Genomic DNA, 22,512 nt, shown 5'->3' on the forward strand with positions numbered 1-22,512 from the left:
TGCCTTGGGAATTTCAAGCGTGTCCCCCCCCCCCCCCTTGTTAGTTGTCCGGAAAGGATCATTGTTGGGGTAGGACAACAAAACGAGGTCCCTTGTACATGTTGGTCTGCATGTAAAGAAGGGATCCTTTACAGTTAGAATATGAAAGAAGGGTAGATCATGCAAAAGCCCCCCCCCCCCCCCCGGCTCCAACACACTGCATGGGGTATTCCCGTCTTCATTAGCCTGGTTTCACTTTGTAGGTGCTTTAGACAGGCACAATACAAAACCTTTACATTTTTAAATATGAAACACAAGAACATTGATATTCAATTAGTATTATTTTTTATGTATTTATACATATATACAAAATGCAATACAATATATATATATAATGATTATATAAACTATAATAAACAAATTGTAATAAAACTAGATTTAGCACTTTAGTTAACGAATGAATATTTATACGTTTCTGTGTTTGTTAAACTTTATAACATTATTCACTGGTCAAAGAACATTAACGAGGTCAACATTCAACATTGTAACAAACCAGTCTTTTAAGTTATATCAATTAATATTGGTGCTTTTACGATAGATAGATACAACAGTTTCCAGCTCTTCCTAGGTAATTATTAATATATAAATTAATACAATTATTATTAAACAGTCAAGTGTCACTGTGGTGTGCTTAGTATACAGCTTATTCTATTTTTCTACCTTTTATTCTGGTACAGAACAACGTTTACATACATGTAGAATTAGCTCATTAAAGATGCACTATGTAGGATCTAAATCTGTCTATTGCAGGTCTTTTTTTCTGGCCTGAAATCCTACATAAATTATTATTTAAATATTTATTCACATGACCAGGCGATAACCAACACTCTGGACCTCAGATGACCGATTGATTTGAACACCGAAGAGATTTTAACATTTAACGATAAAATGGATAATCGAGACATAGTCTCAGTTGTCCAGTACAGTTGCTGCGATAATAAACGATCTACGCTACATCTTCAAGCAGTCATAACTTCCACCAGAATAAAGTAGCCTAATTTTACTGAAATATTTAAATATAATCATTATCTATTTTTGAATTATTAAAGCAAGAACGACCAGTCTTTAATCTAAATCTTACATAAAAGAATACACAGTGGTCTTTAACTTATCTTATAATTAGATCATATAATTACCTACAAAATGGAATATATCAATTAGCCTAATAGATGATTTGTCGACTCTTTTGAAAATGGCCGACCAATGAAAATAACCCTCCATGAAAACAATATCCCAAAATTGCTATCTGATGTAGCAATTGTTATTGAACTGCTAGTATTAATACCATTGGTTTATCGGAATATATTCTTATTCTCGTCGTTATTGCGAAGATATTTGCTACGTGACATGGTCGAACATAACCTAATTGACGGAACACGCCATTCGTACGATACATTTAAATATCCAGCAATCTTGATACACAACAGTTTAAAATTCAACAAATAATGTTCATTTATTGCACATATTTTTAAAAGAGCATTATAAGATAGGGTATTCACGATGCCCTGAATAGGATTATCCCATTCTCAAGTCACCATGCTTTGAACATAATATTCTAATTTGCTTAATGGTAAACTCGTGGTAACGGTAATGGAGTAAGTACCATTGAATAATAATAGCTCTGTTCACCTTTCCGACAGATCCAACGATAAACGCCCTGCATTTATCACATCACGAGAAACCGTGAAAGAGTTATCTTCCCTGTCATATACGCATAGGCTCTCAGCAACATTATACTAAAGTACTCATACGTTTCAGCACTGATTTGCTATAATCTTAATCATTTACAACTGGAAGCTACATGTTAGTTTTTAAGGACAAAGTATTCAAGACACATCGATTTCTTCATCAGAGTCGTCTTCTGAATGATGTAATTCATCAATTGTGTCTAAATGTTCGAGGCATTCTGGACTGTTCGGCACAGGACTGTTGATAGGTGAACAATATCTTTCGTTAGAAATTCCAGCCTCGTGTTCTTCAACGTCATCAATTATGAGGTTATCATCTCTGACGTCACTTAAATCAGGATTAGGATTGTTCTTATTTGGTAAAGTGGAGTCGCGTGATCCACCAGATGATAAGAGTTCGCGTTCTTTAGAATTTCTCCACTTCATTCTACGATTCTGGAACCAGATTTTTACCTGAAAAGGAAAATGTATTTATATGTTAATATTCAAGAAGTATGACATCGTTTCATGTAGCCATTTAATAGCACTGGCGACATGGGCTACCCTTATTGCACGCCGTCGAAGCCGTTGAAAGCCCAGTTGTTTAAAGGCTTAGATATAACACGATTTCATTTATTAAATTCACAGGGGAATTGAATGTGGATATTGTTGATATAAAAACATAGATTAAAGATGCATTATGTAAGATTGTGTAAGAGCTTCTATAATAGTTCAAAGATAGATAATGCAAAATGGATATAATGAAAATTTCATCGAAATTACGTTATTCTGAGCGAAGGTATCACTGTTTGAAGTTTGAAAAGATGTAGCATAGTTTGTTTATTACCGATGGTCTAGAGAGTTGATTATTGACATGCCATGTCAATCCATGTCTACATAATAGTTTATATAACATTTAAAGCCAAAATAAAGACCTGCATCTTTAAAATATTTTCCAGTCATAAACGCCCTAAAGAGACACATTTTATCCTCATAATTCACACTATACGGAATTAACCAGTATTAATACTAAATATGATTTGATATCATTAAGATCAATATTGATCCAAAGGAAAACTGTGAAATTTAATTATTTCGATATTGATATTAATACCCAACAATTTACGATCTGTACATTCAATTTATTTTGTAAAATATTCGACAGCTCTCATCTCATATAATGTTTTGAAAGTGTTAAATGTAATTTTCGAGACCTATTAAAAAACGCCTTTACAGAGAAATCATGTCAATCGACTAGATCAATTTATATATATTTCACAAGTCAAACTATTTAATGTCAAAACTGTTGCTTTTATGTAATTAAGTACATCCTTTATGACTAAAAGACTGGCTTGTACGAGCAATAAAGCAGAGCTATACTAACTGGTGATAGCGGCCGGTATATTTGTTTTCATTTTTTATGAAATCATTTAAAATTTTTGCAATACTCTAGACGCCCTTGTCAGTAAGGCTGTATAAAATCAGTAGAAATCCATTTAATTTTTAAATGGCCTGAACTTAAACCTGGCAGATTTTAATAATTTTTGGGCCAAAATAGGTCTTAATAAAAAAAGCATTTTTGATTGTGTATGGTCAGAACATCCATTTCAAATCATTCTTGTAGCATTTTTAAATATGGGCATTATCTATGAAATATTAGTCATGTATTAATCAATGTAAAAGTTATTATATTAATCTAAGTTCAATTTATAATAATATATACCTTTATTTCGGGTTTGTATTGTCAGAAATGGCTATATCTAACCATTATTCTGGCATTTAAGACAGCGATTATCTATGAAATATTGGTCATATTATTATACCAATCAAGACAAGGTTACCAATCTAATGTTTAACATAATACATAGGCTATTATTTGAATTTTTGGGGTTGTTTCTTTTCTAAACTTAAAGGAGCTTTTATGAAAATAGTTCTAATATATATTTTGTGAAATCAAAGTCCATAAATCAAAAGGTTGGGAAATTAATTACATATAAATAATAGTATAATCCACAGCTATGAGAGTAAGTTCCCAACCTTTAATAATTATCAGTAATACTAAAGCAATCTGTTACCCTATTTGTATAGCAACCTATTTAATAGCATATAAAAATATCGACAATAAAATAGTTCAGGGTGTATTCATATTCATCATACACTTGGTTGAATTTTCAAAATACAAATAATGATCATAGGGTAAATCTGAGATTGACCAATTTAAACAATTTATTAAGTTAAAAGTATTAGTAATTTGGTCTTGTATGAAACATAAAGTTTTACAATAGATCATATTATGTTCTCGTCTATTGCCGGTCACCGATGTTTAATATATGGTAATATAATGAATATTGACAAGTAGTTTATTTTGTGGTTTTTGTTGATTTTAGGTAATAAATTGTAGTCTATATAAACACCTGTGTATTATAGTATTTTAATTTATAATAAATATATATAATTACTTTTATTTATTTCAACATATTCCTTTAAAGGAAGTTGGGATTTATTGTGCTACGGTCGACAAGGGCATACAGACCTTAATCATTGCACTCGATGTCGATGTTTTTTTCTGGTATAATATCTTTTTCCTTATAAGTTAAATGTTTATATTGGAGTGTTGTATTATTCGCTTTAGCCCTGTTAAGATATTTTCCTACAATCACACCTGATTCATCTGTTTGACCCACAAAACTTATTCTGGATAAATTCAATAACTAATCTATACAATTGACATAGCTAACATAATTGGGTTGGCCAAATGGTTAGCACGTGCGCGCTATATCATAAGGTCTGTCATTGAGTCAACTGGCGTGGTTTCGAATCCCTGTTTGTACGTGACAAGGAGCAGGGTCGCCTGTCCAGTCTCGTGGGTTTTCTCCGGGTCCTCCGGTTGCTCCTCACTGCTAAAGACCCCTACGCGCAAGCGAATTATTGAAATAAAATTGAACCATGTGTTAGTCCCGAAATGACCTAATTTGTGTCGAGTGGACGTTAAACCCCATTTCTCTCTTGCTTTATTGATGTAGGCGCATGTCACGCATGTGACATGGCAGCTTGCGCCCACCCTACACCCTAACCTAAAAATGGCATTTTCAGCCACGTTAAAATTTAGAGATTGTAAAATGATCGTGGCTTAAGGTATCATGTAAGATAATATATTGTTCTATAGACCAGAAATATATGTTAACGGGTAATTATAATCTATTTTCCAACAACTAGCTTTATTGTGCTTTCGATTGTCAGACATAGATCTTTAATTAATGGAAACAGATACACAGGCTGCAGTGTAAAATGATTAATATTCCGAAAAATAAATTTAGTTTTTGTCCAGGTAAAAGATATCTTATATACACACAGATGTCGCCACCAAAGTCACCATATCAGATGCTAACGTTATTATCCTTGTGGGGCGGTTAATTCACTCAATAATCAGCACGGTATCTAAACAAAATAAATCACCCTTTGTCACACAAAATTTATTATATATTTATGAATAATTTTCCTGTAAGTATCATTTTCTACTGAATTCGATTAAATACACTCAATTATTCACATTTATCCGATTAAGAGATAATCGGGTTTGAATAGGGTTTAAAGTCTCGTCAACGCAATACTTCGGTTATTTCGAGACTAAGATAAAAAAAAATATGGTCATTTTCGTTTCTATGGTTACTTGTGCATTGCAAGATGATAGGGTCAAATTTTGCTAGGACAGTAGCGTTTCCGGCTATCCTTCTTAAAACTCCAACTGTCAATGCATTGAGTTTACACGGGCAATTTTGGTTTTCGGTCCCATCCAAACGACTGGGCACAATTTCCTTATCAGCCTCTGATGAGCGACGCCGGGATTTGAACCCGAGACAATCTAAATGAGAGACTAGTGCCCAACCGGATCAAAAGAGATAAACAAGGGAAATGTTTTATAACATCTACATTTATATAACTTATAAATTTTAATTTAACGGCGTTTTCTTTGAATTTGTTTATCACCTCACCTACGCTTACAACCAAAATCAAACGGATACTGATTGTATTACTGTGCAATCATGATTTATCAAGACGACCATTGAATAAGGGGGGTTGGATGGCTGAATGGTTAGCGTGCGCGTGCTGTATCATAAAGTCTGTCATTGAGTCGACTGGTGTGGTTTCGAATCCCCAGTTGTACGTGACAAGGAGTAGGGTCGCCTGTCCAACCTCGTGGGTTTTCTCCGGGTCCTCCGGTTTCCTCCCACTGCTAAAGACCCCTATGTGCATGCGAATTATTGAAATAAAATTAAACCATATGTTAGTCCCGAAATGACCTAGTTTGTGTCGAATGGACGTTAAACCCCATTTCTCTCTCTCTCTCTCTCTCTCTCTCTCTCTCACACCATTGAATAATAATAATAATAATAAAAACACGGGTGCATACCTGTGAGTCTTTTAAACCTAGTTTTGAGGCGAGTTTCTTCCTATCTGGTTTACTGATGTATTTTTGTTTCTGAAACATCTTTTCTAAACCTTTTCTTTGGGCGTCTGAGAATACAGCACGTCTTAACATCCCTCTTCTTGGTTTGCCTCGCATGTTACTGAGAAACGTGAAGGCGTTAGGCATTGGTAAAAACGAACCTGTAAAACATAGAAAAAATATATTTATATTAAAATATAGTACCATCTATCCGGCGTGGTTATATCTTGTCAGTGGTGCAGGACGGGGGGCTTGACATAGACGACTGTCCAGTCGTTCGGATGGGACGAAAACCGAGGTTTCTTGTACACATTGGCGTGTACGTAAAAGATCCCTTGGCATCATAAAATATGCACGCTCTAGCGTAACGGGGTAACTAAGATAAATGTATGTACCTTATTAGCTCCTGACTATTAACTATAAAACCACATTTTGATTTGATTTGGTTTTCTTATTGACGTGTGGGTATTGGGGTGTATTTTATCTATTTAACGGGCATGTCTTGATCGCCAAGTTACTTGTCAAACAAGATTTTAGTGTTTTTTTGAAGGCGCTTAATAATAATAATAATAATCCATTTTGCATAGCGCTGGTACATTCAGTAAAACTATGTTTAAAATCACTTAAAACACTCCTTAAAACTTAAAAGTAAAACTCTAGTCGAGTTTAGGATTATTTGAATATTATTCAAAATTAATTGCATTGTTTTTCTTGGTAAGAGTGACAAAACCTCGTTAAGAAAGCATATATTTTTGCATGTTTGTTTTTAAACAATTATTATAGAATCTATTTTCATTCAAAAAAGTATCATTACGTTTTTCTCTTTTTTGTATTTTGAACATGACAACAGCTGACTGAGATAAGAATATAATGTCAATATCATAACACTGATATTTGACTCTAATAGAACATTAATATGTTAAAGAGACATTATGGAGAAGGAAGCTATTCTTATAGGATTTAGGTAAAGCTCTACGAGGAGTAGGTGAATACGCTGTTCTAGAGAAGAAAAAAAGCAGCGTTATATCTAGCCTTTTGGCGAAAACGCTATAAAAATTCTCCCCCTTTGTATTATACGCACGTGCAAATAGAAATAAATTATCAGGCTATTAGATACAAAATAGCCAAATACATAGAATTGTTCCCTGTGTATTAAACTGTATTTTCAATAGCTAAATTCCATTGAAATAATTTATGCTGACCGACTTTAAACCCTATTTCTACCCGTATATCATAAATTCGACTATCAATCTCTCTTTGGTATTTTCTTGTTTTCTTTTCTTTTTTTATGAAATTTTATTCTGATTATGTTCACATCAGAAAATTTTATTGAATTATAAAAGTTGGCTTAGGTAATTTTGAGGATGATAAGAGTGGTGGTTAATGAAAATCGAAAAAAAAAAAGGATTTTATTTTACATGGCACTTACTTTACAATTGACTTTATTTTTTTAATGAATTTTAGTTGCAATGAATATATTTTTACAATAAATTGAAAATGAATTTTATTTTGAAATATATTTTTGTTTGACAAATTAAAATTCATTTTATTTTATAATCAATATTTAAAATCTATTTTATTTTACAATAAATTGAAAATGAATTTTATTTTACAATAAATTTAAAATGAATTTTATTTTACAATCAATTTAAATTTAATCTTATTTTACAATCAATTTAATAATTAAGCAATTATTTTTAATATAATATATATTACCTCCCGGTAAACCTATAAATTAACAACCATGTTAGGTGGATAATGGCATGTAAATTAGCTAACACCATAGTATCAATAGATTCTTTATCCCATTTATTAATATTATCTTTGTCAATATCTGACCACGGGTTGAAATTCAAATTCAAGTGTTATGTTGGATCATTGTGTAAACATTGGTAACACTTTGTATTTCGTGGTATAATCACGATTGTAAATGAATATCGTTAGCGTCAAAACATTGAGCACACTTTTCGCTTCAGAAATATGAAACGCTTCTTTTTTCATAGGCGGATACATGTATGCGTACAACACGCAAACTAGACCACCCGTTACCAGAACGTCAAATACAGCATATGCGCAATTAATCGAGGAAAAAAAAGAAAAAAAAGAAATGTGGTTTAACGTTATGCAGAGTGCTATTTATGTACAAGTCACAATTCCATGGAATACAATTACTGATTATATCTGAGCAAAGTTTCGACTAGGCTTCTCTAGTCGTTATCAAGCAATGATAAAATATGAATTATGCATGTACACAACAATACTTGGTTAATCCTGACCACCCACAGAAACCCTTCTAACCGGCATCCTTGCATCGTATTATGAAAGTAAGCTTGATACACACATGTACACATTTCCCTTCCGTTCTTCATATTTATGTGATCGATGAGTTTGACTGCCAATACTAAACGCCATTGAAACAGAGAGAGAGAGAGAGAAATGGGGTTTAACGTCCACTCGACACAAACTAGGTCATTTCGGGACTAACATATGGTTTAATTTTATTTACATAATTAGCTTGCGCGTAGGGGTCTTTAGCAGTGGGAGGAAACCGGAGGACCCGGAGAAAACCCACGAGGTTGGACAGGCGACCCTACTCCTTGCCACGTACAACCGGGGATTCGAAACCACGCCAGTCGACTCAATGACAGACTTTATGATACAGCGCGCGCACGCTAACCATTCAGCCATCCAACCCCCCGCCATTGAAACAATTTATCAGACAATTTATCAAAGTGCTATGAGGGAAATTTCGGGTCTATTTGTCATCGAATTGCAAATGTCAGGGGTTCTTTTACGTACACGGTTTCTGTCTAGAGGCTACCTGCACCACTGACGACGTAAACCAAGCTGGAAAATCCAGAGAAACGTTGTCGGCCAACACCGGTGTCAAACCCAATAGTGTGTCAGTGACATGCTCACCGTAAACAAAATAATTTAAAGTTTAAGGTACTGCATTCTGCTTCGGTTACAATTCATGTTCAACGGCTGTGTAATATACATTGTGCGAAAAGAAAGTTGGAAGCACCACCGCCCAATATTTGTGTGTAAACCATATCATAGAAAATAACAGAAAGCTTCATTCCTAGATTCCGATAATCATTGGAAATGTTCATGTATCTATAGCCCAATTCTACTTAAACATACATTATGCAAGAGCTAAATATACCTATTGCTGGTCTTTCTTTTTGCATGAAATGTTATCTAATATATTAATTAGACATTAATTAACGTATCCAGACCATAATCAATGGCATCGCTAGCCTGATTTGAATACATTTTGTGATGATTTAGCTTCAAACTGGATAATCATAATCGAGACTTTGTTTTTTAACGTAGCGACTTTAGTAATGATGTTCGAGGCTACTCCTACAATTCAATCGCTATTATCTCGGTTCAGAGTGAAGCAATTTTACTGAAATTTTATGCATATTCTCTTTACGTTATCCATTTCTTAACTATTATAGCGAGAACCGCCAGCTCTTTATCTAATCTCCCATAATGCCCCTTTCATATGCGAAATATGTATAAATGTGTTTCTGTACAAGGAAGGACTAGCCACAAAGACACCAACACGGTGAACCAATCCCCTGTATTTACAATTAAATAACAAGAATGACAAATCTTCCCACAAGTATTAGGTATATTTCATGAGTTAAAATGAAACTAGATTTAACACATAAACTAGACATGTCTTTGTAACTGATAAGCTACATCAGTACATAAAATGGGTGTAAAGTGTTAAAATTCTACTCTAAGATAACACATATTAGATTTATTATGAGGCAGCTACCAAATTATTATTATTTTGATGACCCTTAGTCTCGATCGTTCCAGCACAAACTGTCTCCTCTCCGACTACAACAAAATAGTCTGGAGAAAATTATATGAATCGTATATACGGTGTTTTCGTACGTCTAAAGATTGGGTAAGCGGAAAATGGTTTACAAGGTAGAATAAAAGCCATTACGACGGTTATTTTTTTTATTACCATATATACGTAATTTATCCAATATATGTAATTTGATTTAATCTAGCGACGTTTAAACCCTGGGCATAGTAAATAAACAACCTAAATGCAAGAAATTAATAACGTGCGCAGGGGCAATTTAAATATATGTAATTACATACACACCAGCTGTGACGCGTCATTCTCTCCATGTATTCATACGCACCAGACTAACACTTACTTTATCGTTGATGATGTGTTAATAAGCCGCGGGTAAAATATACAAAATTACAGATTGATTTCTGCTGACTTGTCATTCAATATATACATAGCACTATGGTTTGTATTATTTAAAGGTCGTCCAGTGAATAAAAGAAGTCAAATAAAGTAAAATTGAGTTTATTTATCTCGGTAATGCGATGTAAGTTAATGTATAGAACATATTAATAAAAATGATAAATTACCCCTAATTAGAATAACAATAAGAGAAATATTAGACTTAGTTAAAAATCCGTTTATTAGCTTTTGTTGTTGTATAATTCCTACCGATCTTGTTCAATAATTTTGTTCTCTACTTTTTAAAACCAAACACAGTCTTTGACGTAGTCTGATGTGAATACTTCCGGCTTTAGTTCATTTTGTTCATTTACTAATAACCTTTTATTTAGGAGTCAATAAATACTGTAGGTAGTAAGACCTAAAGGCTAAAATTAAGGGAATCAGTTAAATGAAATGGGGTTTAACGTCCTACTTTTCTTACTTTTCTTCACTGACTGGGCTACCGAAGCCGGGCTTACGCTACTCAACTTCCTTTGACTGAAATTTTGCCTTGAAAGCTACTGCCTACTCTTATTTCGAATTTTACGTGCACGCCCAACGAGGACCCAGAGAGAACCAACGAGGTTGTTACGTACCAAGCCAGTTGACTCAATGACAGACCATTCAGCCCCCCCCCCACCGACATGCGTTTGGAACATGCATTTACTAGTCTAGGAAAGTTTTATCCTTTTAAATAATACCTTTCTGCACTGCGCCTAAGCGGGTTAATTACTTATATACAGTTTTTATTATACAGATATTAAATTCATTGATCTATTTTATGGTGGTTCAATCAACTTTCCTGACTAATGTATAGATAATGACTGTTAACTTAGGCTTCATTAAGTGATTTCAAATTGCTTACATTTCAATCAAATATATACTAACAATACAATAGAAAACTCATACAATAGTTACAGAGTATTATTAAAGGTTTAGAACATACACAGTATAAACGATAGTAATTTTCACACCCTGTTACAAATCAATACACATTTGTGCAAATATTTTTCTTTCATTCTTTATTAAATTGGCTGCTAGAAGGAAACTAGTTACATTTAAATTAAAATAAAGAGCAACAAAAACCTGTCGAAAGTGCAAACCCGTTTATTTATTTCTCTGCTTCAATTAACTTGTGGGTTAAAGACATACTTTTCGTTACAAATACGACATCAATAATTGGTCGTTTTGCCGTAGTAGGAATTTATGCTTTTTTCCAGACATCTTACTATACATTAGGAAAGAAAATCTCCATTTTTTAAAATTAGTTATCTAGAAATATTTGATTTTCTTTCCTCTTGCGGTGTTTATAGCCCCCGGATCCATTCACTTGATATGTGTATATTGTGTGTCTTGTAAGGTGGGTTTGTCTTGTGTAATTGTTTGTGTGTGGTGTGGTTCTCCTACGCTTGCTATTACTAGAAGCCTAGAATACAATATTAACATGACAAGACCATAATCAACTCTCGGTGCCATCTGATTATCAAGAGATTTGAACCCAATCTGCGGTTCAACGGCCGATAATGATTAACCGTAAAATTGGATAATCGAGACTTTGTTTATTATCTAAACAACCATAACAACCATGATAATCGAGGCTACAGTGAAATTAAAATGAGGATTTCTCGGCTCAGAGAGAAGTAATTTGACTGAAATTTTCAGCATATTCCCATTACAATATCTATTTTGTAACTGTTATAGCGAAAACTGTCAGCTCCTTATCTAATCTTCCATAATACCGCTATAACTTGCCAATACTATAATCAACTCTCGAAATCCGATTTGCGGTTAATGATATAATTAAAAAATGGATATTCGAGAATTTGTTTATCATCGTAACAACGGTAGCAATGATACATGTTTAAGGTGTTTTGTTTTAGAGTGTATTTCTCATCCTTGGTTTCAAGATTATACGTGATAAGGAGTAGGGTCGCCTGTTAAACCTCGTGGGTTTTCTCCGGGTCCTCCGGTTTCCTCCCACTGCTAAAGACCCCTACGCGCAAGCGATTTATAGAAATAAAATTAAACCATATGTTAGTCCCGAAATGACCTAGTTTGTGTCGAGTGGACGTTAAACTCCATTTCTCTCTCTCTCTTTCAGGATTATACATTATATTATGGTAGAGTATCGGGGTTTTGATTTCCAATTTGATTGGAATAAAATAAAAACACACGTAATACAGATTTGTTCACGTCAAACACGGGATTTCTGTTTTTTTTAAAACCCTTTCCAGCAGATGGCAGAAATACCTAACGCCAACGCCAGTATATCAATATTATTAGTCATAATATATGACTTATACATAAATATTATTTGCACATTACAGACTAAAATTGTATTTTAATTGATATTACGTCATTAAGTTTATATTAATTCATCCAGATGTTTCCCTTGACTTGACTGGGTCAATAGGACACTTCATATATCAAAATGAATTTTATATTGAACGAAAGATATACTGTATGTTTGAAGTAAAATTGAAAATGAACCGAAACAATGGTGATAAATATGAACTATTACATCGTCTTCTTGATTGTAATTCCGAGCACAGAATTGAAAAATAAAACCCCATAAATTCTCAAAATGTACGGAAACCATGGTTATAATCGTGAAATTTAATAATTTCCTCTTGGCTATAATTCCATGGATAGGATTGAAAAACGAGAGGGCAAGTTGCCACTTGACAATTTATGGCTGCAGTTGCAGATCATTGAACTAGTAAATCACTGTTTGAACAACCTGTGTGGTCACTGGGTGGTCAATAGTCAGTGACCATTGTGTGGTCACTAGTCACTGGTCACCCTACCATAATAATATGCATTTTAGGAAGCTATTTAGGAAGTATTTATTGTTATCTTTAACCCTGTCTGCAACAGTGTGTGTGAAATAATTTGATTTAAAATCCGCTTCAACCGAAGTGATACTTGTGATAAATGCTACCACTCCTTATATAAGTGGTGTTTTTTTAGGGGCGGAGTCTTTCGCCCTCAATCACATCCTTTGTATTGTCAAAGTTTCATCCCCTAATCAACTTCACAGACTAATGTAACTTTACTGTTTCTGTTGTAACTATGTTTCTGTATCTGATCAGAGGGAACCACGGTGGCTAAGTGAGCAAGGCGCTGACTCGCTGGCCTGGAGGTCGGATGTTCGATCCCTGCATTAGCCGAGAAAGTGCATCGGGATTTTCCAACGTGGTTTCCCCTTTGTCAGTGGTGCAGGGCGGAAGGTTTGATAAGGACAGCTGTATAGTCGTTCGGATTGGACGGAAACCGAGGTCCCGTGTATACATTGCCATTTACGTAAAAGATCCCTTGGCCGTTGGAATTCGATAGTGCCGCTGCCCGGGCAAATTTCCCTCATAGCACACTGTATGATCTATGCCCGTCTTTAATAGCCCAGTCGGTGCAGAACAGTAGGACGTTAAACCCCATTTCATTTCATTTCATTTCATTTCATTTATGTATCTGAAGCGATACAATGGTAATCGGTGGCTGTGTTTGCATTGGACGAATAGAGTGAATTGTTCACGATACATGTATACGATGATGTATATAAATACAGGAGCTTGACCATGTTAACAACCACTCCGATTTTTATTCTCTTATTCTCATATTTCAAGTAAAGTACTAAAAGTGACGACTGAGGTTTTAACACTCTTCTGTATTCTAAACTCAACCCATTAAGAACAAAATCAGCTATTATAGACACATACGATTTAAATTCACACTCGCTCACAACAATAAACTGGTTAGTAGGCCCTACCTTCAATAAAGTCGTGACAACGTGTAAATGTATCATTGGATAGTGTCATAACCTTATGACCCCACTGGGTCTTGGGGTTATGGGACATACCGTTATGGGACATACCGTAAGGTGTGGTTATTAATAATAAAAAACCTGATTTAGGCCAGTTTTAAAAAAAGCGCACAGTAAAACGAAAAACTTCTATACCAGAATTCCGTTTATCGGTAAAGCGTACAAGCGAAGGGGGCATAACTCTCGTTACCATTCGGCAGTCTTCGACACACAGAACCTCATAGTCTTCAAAGTGCATAAAAAAACTCACAGTTACACATGTGCAATGGATGAGTTGTACCCCTTCCCGAATAAATCCCACAATTTATGCATTAATATAAACAAACATTAATCGTGATGACAAATTGGGATTGATAAACACCATAGATGCGATCCTTAATCAAGAGAGAAATTTTATACTAAAAATTGTAGGAGTGTTGGATATTCAACAGGCAATGCAAGTAGATTTTTCTGAAATAGAAGTTCTTAAATTAATTTCATGGGCGTCGACATCTTGTTTTACTACCTTCCTTATTACGCTTTCTGTTTGAAAAAGGTAGATTTTGTAGATGATAATGTAAAAGAATGGATAATCTAGCCTGCCTATGGCCTATTTTTTTTTCAAAATTTGACAACCCATCAAGGTTAATATTCGTAGAATATTTAAATGTTGTCTGAATGATAGGGAATATAACGCTCGATGAATAGGAATTGTGAATTCGCTAAATTCGCTAAATAAATACATTTCGTCTCAACAGTAATAGGTAGGCTAATGGCTAGATATCAATATATTTCAGAAATACAATCTACTTACCCGATAAATATGGTGGTCTAAGCATGTTGTTAAAATGTGCATCGTAAATGGAACCATGACGTGGAAGATTACATGAGTTACACGGAAAACCACCGTGTAGGGAATAACCACACGCTTTATTACATGCCGTGGAGAAAGTAGGAAGACTCGGTGATGATATTGTATATATGCCGCTACTCCCAACTACTGGTGACCCTGAAATATATTAAACAAAGTTTAATTATATGCATTAAAACACAATTTAATTATGCAACCTAAATGTAAATGTCCGAAACTTTTAAATCGAGACGGGTATATTTGATTGAACTAAATCTTTAACTAAATTATGTAATTAGAATGAAATTTGAGAATTAAAAACAGATTAAACATTTGATTAAACCATAGATCCTATTTGGTTTCATTTTTGTATGGCTCAAATTTAGTTGTTAATGGCGACCATTAAAAGTTGAAAATATAAACAACGGAACGAAATGTTTTTCTGTAGTGGGATTCGAATACCGAGTCGCAATATTAAAGGACACTATTGCTGTCAGTTATTATTACATGATAGAATTGGTTAAACACATTCCAAATATAATTTTAACATAGGGATCATTATTGCTACGGTAGATGCGTAACGAAGATTTGTAGAAATGGGAAGTGACGCAAAAATGCAAAAACATGAGCTATCCTTAATATTATATAACTCACTGGAGTAACGAGCGATAACAGATACGCGATAGAATTTCAGTCAGATCTTTTTTGAATTGACAGATATCCCCTCACAGTCTCATATAACAACTTTTTGTCTTCAACGGAATTTTCAGTGAGCTGAAATTCGACTATGTATCTCGTTACTTCAGTCAATTAGTTATATATAAGGATAACTTGTATTTTAAATTTTTGCATCACTTCCGTTTCTTCAAATCTTCGTTACGCATCTATCGTAGCGATGATCTCTGTGTTAAAATTATATCTGGAATGTGTTTAACCAGTCCTGTCACATATGTAATCATGGCTGACACCAATATTGTCCTTTAAGAGCGAAAATTAATTTTTGTTTAAATTCACAAAAGGTAATTAGGGAGTTTAAATTTGACATAAATAAACTACGACAAACAGCAATCAGAACCGTGTGACTCGCAAAATCAGTCCAGTGTAGATACAAAAAAAACAACAAACCCCCCCCCCCCCCCCCCCCCAAAAACCCGATGTTGCAGCATTTGGACGTTTTGAGAAAATATTGACAAATTTAGCTGACAAATTAATGTTTAGCATAAGATCATTTTTTTGTAAAAATGTAATAACGGTAACTTACAACATATGACGCTTTAACTCATATCGAACGATTTAATATCAACAATAGGAAAACCACTAAATTACACGAAAATCTGCCAATATTATGATGTTAAAACGTGTTGCAAGTGTAAAAAAAAATTACCCAGCCATAGAAAACCACCACATAACTCATAAAATCAAATTTCTGTACAAAAACTAATAATTCTAGATGAAATGCATAAAACATATTTTAGAAACTGATCAATGATCTACCGCTAAGTCGTTGTGAGTTATATTACATTTCTTGTTATACTAACTTTTCATTATAAAAACTTCAATTAAAATTCACATCAAAAATTCATTTCGATTATGATAAAATATTTGATAACGGGGTAACACATGTTCTAGAGCTAACATATCGTATATTATTGATGATGTTAAAATGAATTAAATAAATCAAATTTAAACAAGATTTATACTCTTTTAAACAGATGGATAGAAATAAGTCAGGCATGTGTAGTTCACTCTTGTACACATTGGCGTGCACGTAAAAGAACCCCTGGACGTTGGAAGTCGGCGAAGAATAGGCGGAAACGCCGCTGTCCCGGCAAAATTATGCTAGGTCTTAAAATGACTTAAGTACAATACAATGACAATATACCTCATTCCAATTAAGGGCGATTTTCTTTCCCAATTTTGTGTAGTACAAACTGCTTACAAATAAATATTAATGACTCTTCACTGGAGAGGGGCCATTTTATTGATTTATAATTTTCTAATTAGGTTTAGGTTTCGAAATCAATCATATGTTAATTGAAGAAATCTTGTGACAATTATAAATATATATTTAAAAATCGCCATTCTTCAATTTTGTATCTTCGATCTTTTTGACAATAGAGGAATTCTAAGAAAACTCGCTGAATATAAAATGACTATAAGAGACAAAGCTCAATTTGTATTTCGTCAATACGTATAAAACGATTAATACATTATCATAAATAGTATTTACAATAAATATTGAAGTCCTAAAACCTAAAATCAATTACAGTGCCGCATAATTTAAACTCGAATTTTGATGCTTTGATAAACTACCATATTTAACTGCAGTTGATCAATATATCGAAACAACTAAAAACATAATTTTCTTTACCATAAATTATCAGAAGGCATTAAGTAAAAAGAATTGTATTTTGCTAATATTATTGGTTGAATAATAACAGTTGTTGAAGTCTTCCACTATGTCATCGCTCAGACTTATACGTCATTCGCACGTGCGGCGTTTGAATTTCGTGTCTCCAAATGGTTGACAGCTCTCTGGTTGACAAATAGGAACAACCTTGTTATATGAGTTTTTTAAAAAGCTTAATGGAAATCTCAAGTTAATGATTGTGTTTTTTTTCCATTATGTAATAAAATTATGAAAGAGTGAGATAGAAATAAAATGTGGTGCCATTATAAGAAATAGTATATCAGTAGCCAATCACAAATCAAAATTTTATTTCAGGATATAAATACGGACATTAAAAAAAAATAAAACTACCCCGCGGCCCAGCCCACCTAATTAACACCACCACCCCCGCCCCCCCACCCCCCCACCCCCGCCAAAAAAAACCCCAAACAAACATATTATATATAGCCCTAATACAAATATAGTTCTTTAGTCGGAGATGCTTTATATAATAGAACCAATTCTTCCATAAATGTGTATAATGCCATAGTCTAAAATTGATAAAAATATGAACAGATTTTTGGAAATTTGTAATAACAGTTTTTATTTAAAATGGAATAAAGAAATAATAATAAAATGCAATCTTACCAGAATTTGATGACGTTTTAGGTGATTCTTTTCCTAGAATGGCACTAACTCCAAATTTAAGAAACGGCGCTGGGCTAGAATTTGATGCTGGAGGACTGTCTCTTTCGTGGTGTATTGCGTTCGTAGCCAGTCCGTGTGGAGGCCGAGTTAGAAATCCTGATGTCCGTTCGCGCAGTAAATTTTCCACTAAAAATGAAGCAGACCCGGTCACTGAGGGGGCTTGCTGCAGAAGAGGTGTTCGGAATAAACTCTGGTATATAGGAGATGGCGCAATAATATTTGGAAACATTTTCAAGTTATTATTGACAGTCATGTATGCCGTTTAAAATAACAAAATCAAAATTTTCTCTGAAAATTAAAAAAATCTAAATTCGTATCATATAAAAACTCATAAAATTAATGAACGTTTTTAATAAGCCTGTCACTTCATAACTAAACGTGCACGCGCAAAAATATACCATGTGTGACAGCGCGAGCAACGGATGTTTATATGTCGGAGATTTGATATAATGGCCCATTCTGATTGGACGATATCAATAAATTATTGTCGCATTAGTAGAAGCAATCTATTCAATGATTCGCTGAATCGCAGTTAGTGATTGGATCAGGACAATAGAGGCAAGGTGATTTGCGAGTCGTTACACGAACAAGCCCCCTTCTAGACATCCCAACATCTTCTTATAGCCCCAAATACGAAACTAAACGAGGGAATTATAGAATGTTCTCTTTATCATACTGAGTGTTATGAAAGTTGTTTAAAAGTTAATATTGCCTTCATGCATATATTATTAACATTATTATCAACTACAGCTTAACAATGGGAGGAGCAGGCTTCCAAAAAGAATACCGATCTTATATTTTTTTTTCACACTTCAAAGTAGATATTCTTTCAACATCCAAATCCATTGTACTTTTTTTTCTCGAACATTAAAATTTTGATATTTAGGTTAAAAGCTTTTAATTTTTTCAACACAATCTTGATCATCCATTTTAAAAGTGCATTAGGTTAATAAATAACAGATTGCAACTGGAAGTTAAATGACTTCTAACACCAATTGAGGTGTACACTAATACGTTATACGTTTTATTAAAAAAGTGCGATTAATCCTTTCTTTTTTGTATTTATATTTCTTCACACCACCTACCCGCACCCCCGACCCCCCAACCCCCCAAAAACTCCAAAGCCCAAAACAAAAAGATATAAACCCTATTCAAACTTTTACATTATCTATTAAAAAGCATCCGTAGAAATATCCAAAGCTTTTTAAATTAATGTTCACAATTTTTGGTCATTTATGAAAACATTATTATTTATTATACAAAATACGGTCAAAGCGATTTTAGTCATTGAAGACTTCATTTCCCGTAAAAATTTGAAGGGAAATTGTTGTGGAGAAAGGAAAACGGCTAAATTCACCTGTGATACTCGAAATTTCACCTAATTCTTAATTTCTTAAAAATAAAATGGGGTTTACGTTCTACTGTTCTGCTCCGAACTCTGTTAATAAAGACCGACATACGCCAAAGAGTGTATACATCTGCCAAGGGATCTTTTACGTGCACGCCAATGTGTACACCCGGACCTCTTTTTTTCGTCCCACCCGAACGTTTAAACAGCTGTCCTTGCCAGACTCTCCATCCTGCATCACTGACAAGGGGAAAAATCACATCGGAAAATCCCCATGATCCTTCTCGACCAACACCGGGAGAGAATCCGCGACTTCCAGTATATTTCAGTAATCATCTTGCATGGACGAGTGATTATTGTATTGCTAAATTTGAAAAATATTTTGACCATAATATTTTTGGGGAAATAAAACGTGTTGTTGGGTATGTACTTGACTAATAAACACTGCGGGGTAGATTTTGTGCTAGAAACTGTCAATCAAACAGCCTATATTTTCTTTTCCATCATTCTAGATAATCCGCTAAAACTAACATTTTAACTTCCCAAACATCATTTTTCTACATCTGTATTGTTAGAATAATTACGACAATTATTATTCGCTAGTTAAGGCATTATTTGTCGGCGGATTTATCTTTATTTCCATTTTTTAAACATTTCATACCGTAGAAAGAAATGTGCAACTGAAATCTCTGACAATGCCAGGACAGGGGCACTACGACCCACTCTTTTATCGAATTCCAACTGTCAAGGGATTTTTTTTACGCGCACGCCAATGTGAACACGGTATCTCAGTTTTTCATGCTATCCGACCGACTAGACAGCTGTTCTTGTCAGGCCCTCCGTCCTGCATCACTAGAAGAACTTTCTCGGCCAATGCAGGGATCGATCAACCAACCTCCAGGCTAGCGAGCCAGCGTCTTACCCACTTAGCCATCCCTGCATTGACCGAGAAAGTTCATCCAGATTTTCCGGCGTGGTTTCCCCTTGTCAGCGATGCAGGACGGAGGGCATGACAAGGACAGCTGTCTAGTCGTTCGGATGGGACGTAAAAGATCCCTTGACAGTTGGAATTCGACATAAGAGTAGGCCGTAGCGCCGCTGCCCGGGCAAAATTTCCCTCATAGCACACTGTATGGCGTATGCCCGTCTTCATTAGCCCAGTTTAGGAGCAGAACAGTAGGAGGTTAAACCCCATTACATTTCATTTCATTTCATTTTGGCGTTATAAGATCTACTTAACTGGGGCTCATTCTATTTAAAGGTTGATATTTAACATAAAATTTACCAGATTTTAACTCAGAAGAATCTGTTGAGGACATCTTGGTATCAGATGTATTCCTAAATGATTTCAGGGCGGTTGGATGGCCGAATGTTTAGCGCTGTATCATAAGGTCTGTCATTGAAACAACTGGCGTGGTTTCGATTCCCCGGTTGTACGTGACGAGGAGTGGGGTCGCTTGTCCAACCTCGTGGATTTTCTCCCCTACGCGCAAGCGAATTATTGAAATAAAATTGAACTATTAGTTATTCTCGAAATTACTTAGTTTGTGTCGAGTGGAGGTTAATCTCTCTCTCTCTCTCTCTCTCTCTCTCTCTCTCTCTCTCTCTCATAAACGATTTCAAGCACCTGGTTCCATTTGTCAACTGATATGTTTTCCCATTTATATAAAGTATCTATTGACTGTTCTTTTTGTTCAATTGTAGTTTTTAATTTGCATGTTTGTTAAGACCGATTGTACTAACCTTCTGTTCTACTTTACTAGTACAATTAGTATTTTAATTCCAGATTTCAAGACTATCAAATTAATGAATAGCTTTGGCTACATACTCGTACTTTGTCGTACAGCTGAAACCGTGGAAATTATTTATTACAATTAATTATTTCCATCTGCCTTTGTGGAACAACGAACACAGCTTTCTTTGTAAATATTTTTTTTTTCTCCGGGTATCTAGATGGATCCTTTAGAACTGCCCAGCCAAAGTGGGCCGCGGTACCCCAGTGACTAAGACGTAGGCTAGCTAAGCTCGAGGTATGGGCAGTGTTCGATCCATGTGTTGGCCGAGAAAGTTCGTCCTGATTTTTCGGCGTGCCCCCATCTCCCATTGCCAGTGGCAAAGAACGGAGAGCCTGGCAAGGGAAACAGGGTGTGACGAAAAATTGAGGTTACGTGTACACATTGACGAGCACGTATGAAAGCATTATTTGGAATTCGAAATAACAGTCCGCGGTGTTTGGGCAAAATTCCGTCATAGAACACTCTATGGCGTATACCCGTCTTCAAGTCCGCGCAACACAGTAGGGAGAGAGAGAAAAATGGGGTTAACTTCCACTCGACACAAACTAGGTCATTTCGGGACTAACATATGGTTTAATTTTATTTCAATAATTCGCTTGCGCGTAGGGATCTTTAGCAGTGGGAGGAAAGCGGAGGGCCCGGAGAAAATCCACGAGCTTGGACAGGCGACCCTACACCTTGTCACGTACAACCGCGGATTCGAAACCACGCCAGTTGAAAACACAGTAGGACGTTAAACCTTTTTTGATTTCATTCCAATGTCCACTACTCGTTTAGGCCTGGTTAAAGTTCAGATAACCCATGGTGTTGCCGGATATTTTCTATGATCGCCCCCTATTCTATTATATTTCAAATCAGAATGCTTTATAAAATCTATTCTTCTGGTCTAGCTACTGTGGCAGAGTCGTGGGTCGCTGCAGGGTAATAACACAGTGAGTATGTCAGGCTGGAAGTGACAGGCGAACATGGCAACAACTCCTTTAGGACTACTTCCTATTAACGAGCGGATTGATATTTTATTATTCGACCACTTGACGGCTAACGTGTTAGAAAAAATCAATACGCTAGCCATGGCCGATATTGTAAAGTAAGATGGCGGGGGGTTGTCTTTAAGAAATGAAGAATAATTATAAAGGGCAATAATGAACTAATCTAACGGCTCATGTTTTCAATTGCATCCCATAATAATCAATTTTTATCAGCTT

The 22,512-nt window shown here is 34.9% G+C and overlaps 1 protein-coding gene across 1 annotated transcript; it reads right to left on the reverse strand.

The window, feature by feature from the left end:
* Window positions 1-307: 307 nt before the first annotated feature.
* Window positions 308-18,545, reverse strand: LOC126825211 (homeobox protein DBX1-A). The gene is made up of 4 exons (XM_050554774.1): window positions 18,104-18,545; window positions 15,031-15,225; window positions 6,118-6,314; window positions 308-2,180 (listed from the first exon to the last, which is right to left on the reverse strand). Exons 1-4 carry the CDS (start codon window positions 18,414-18,416, stop codon window positions 1,866-1,868), a joined length of 1,020 nt encoding a protein of 339 aa, XP_050410731.1. The 5' UTR covers window positions 18,417-18,545; the 3' UTR covers window positions 308-1,865.
* Between the last annotated feature and the right edge of the window lie 3,967 nt (window positions 18,546-22,512).

The sequence above is a fragment of the Patella vulgata genome, chromosome 6 (genome assembly GCF_932274485.2).
Source record: "Patella vulgata chromosome 6, xgPatVulg1.2, whole genome shotgun sequence".
Lineage (NCBI taxonomy): Eukaryota > Metazoa > Mollusca > Gastropoda > Patellidae > Patella > Patella vulgata.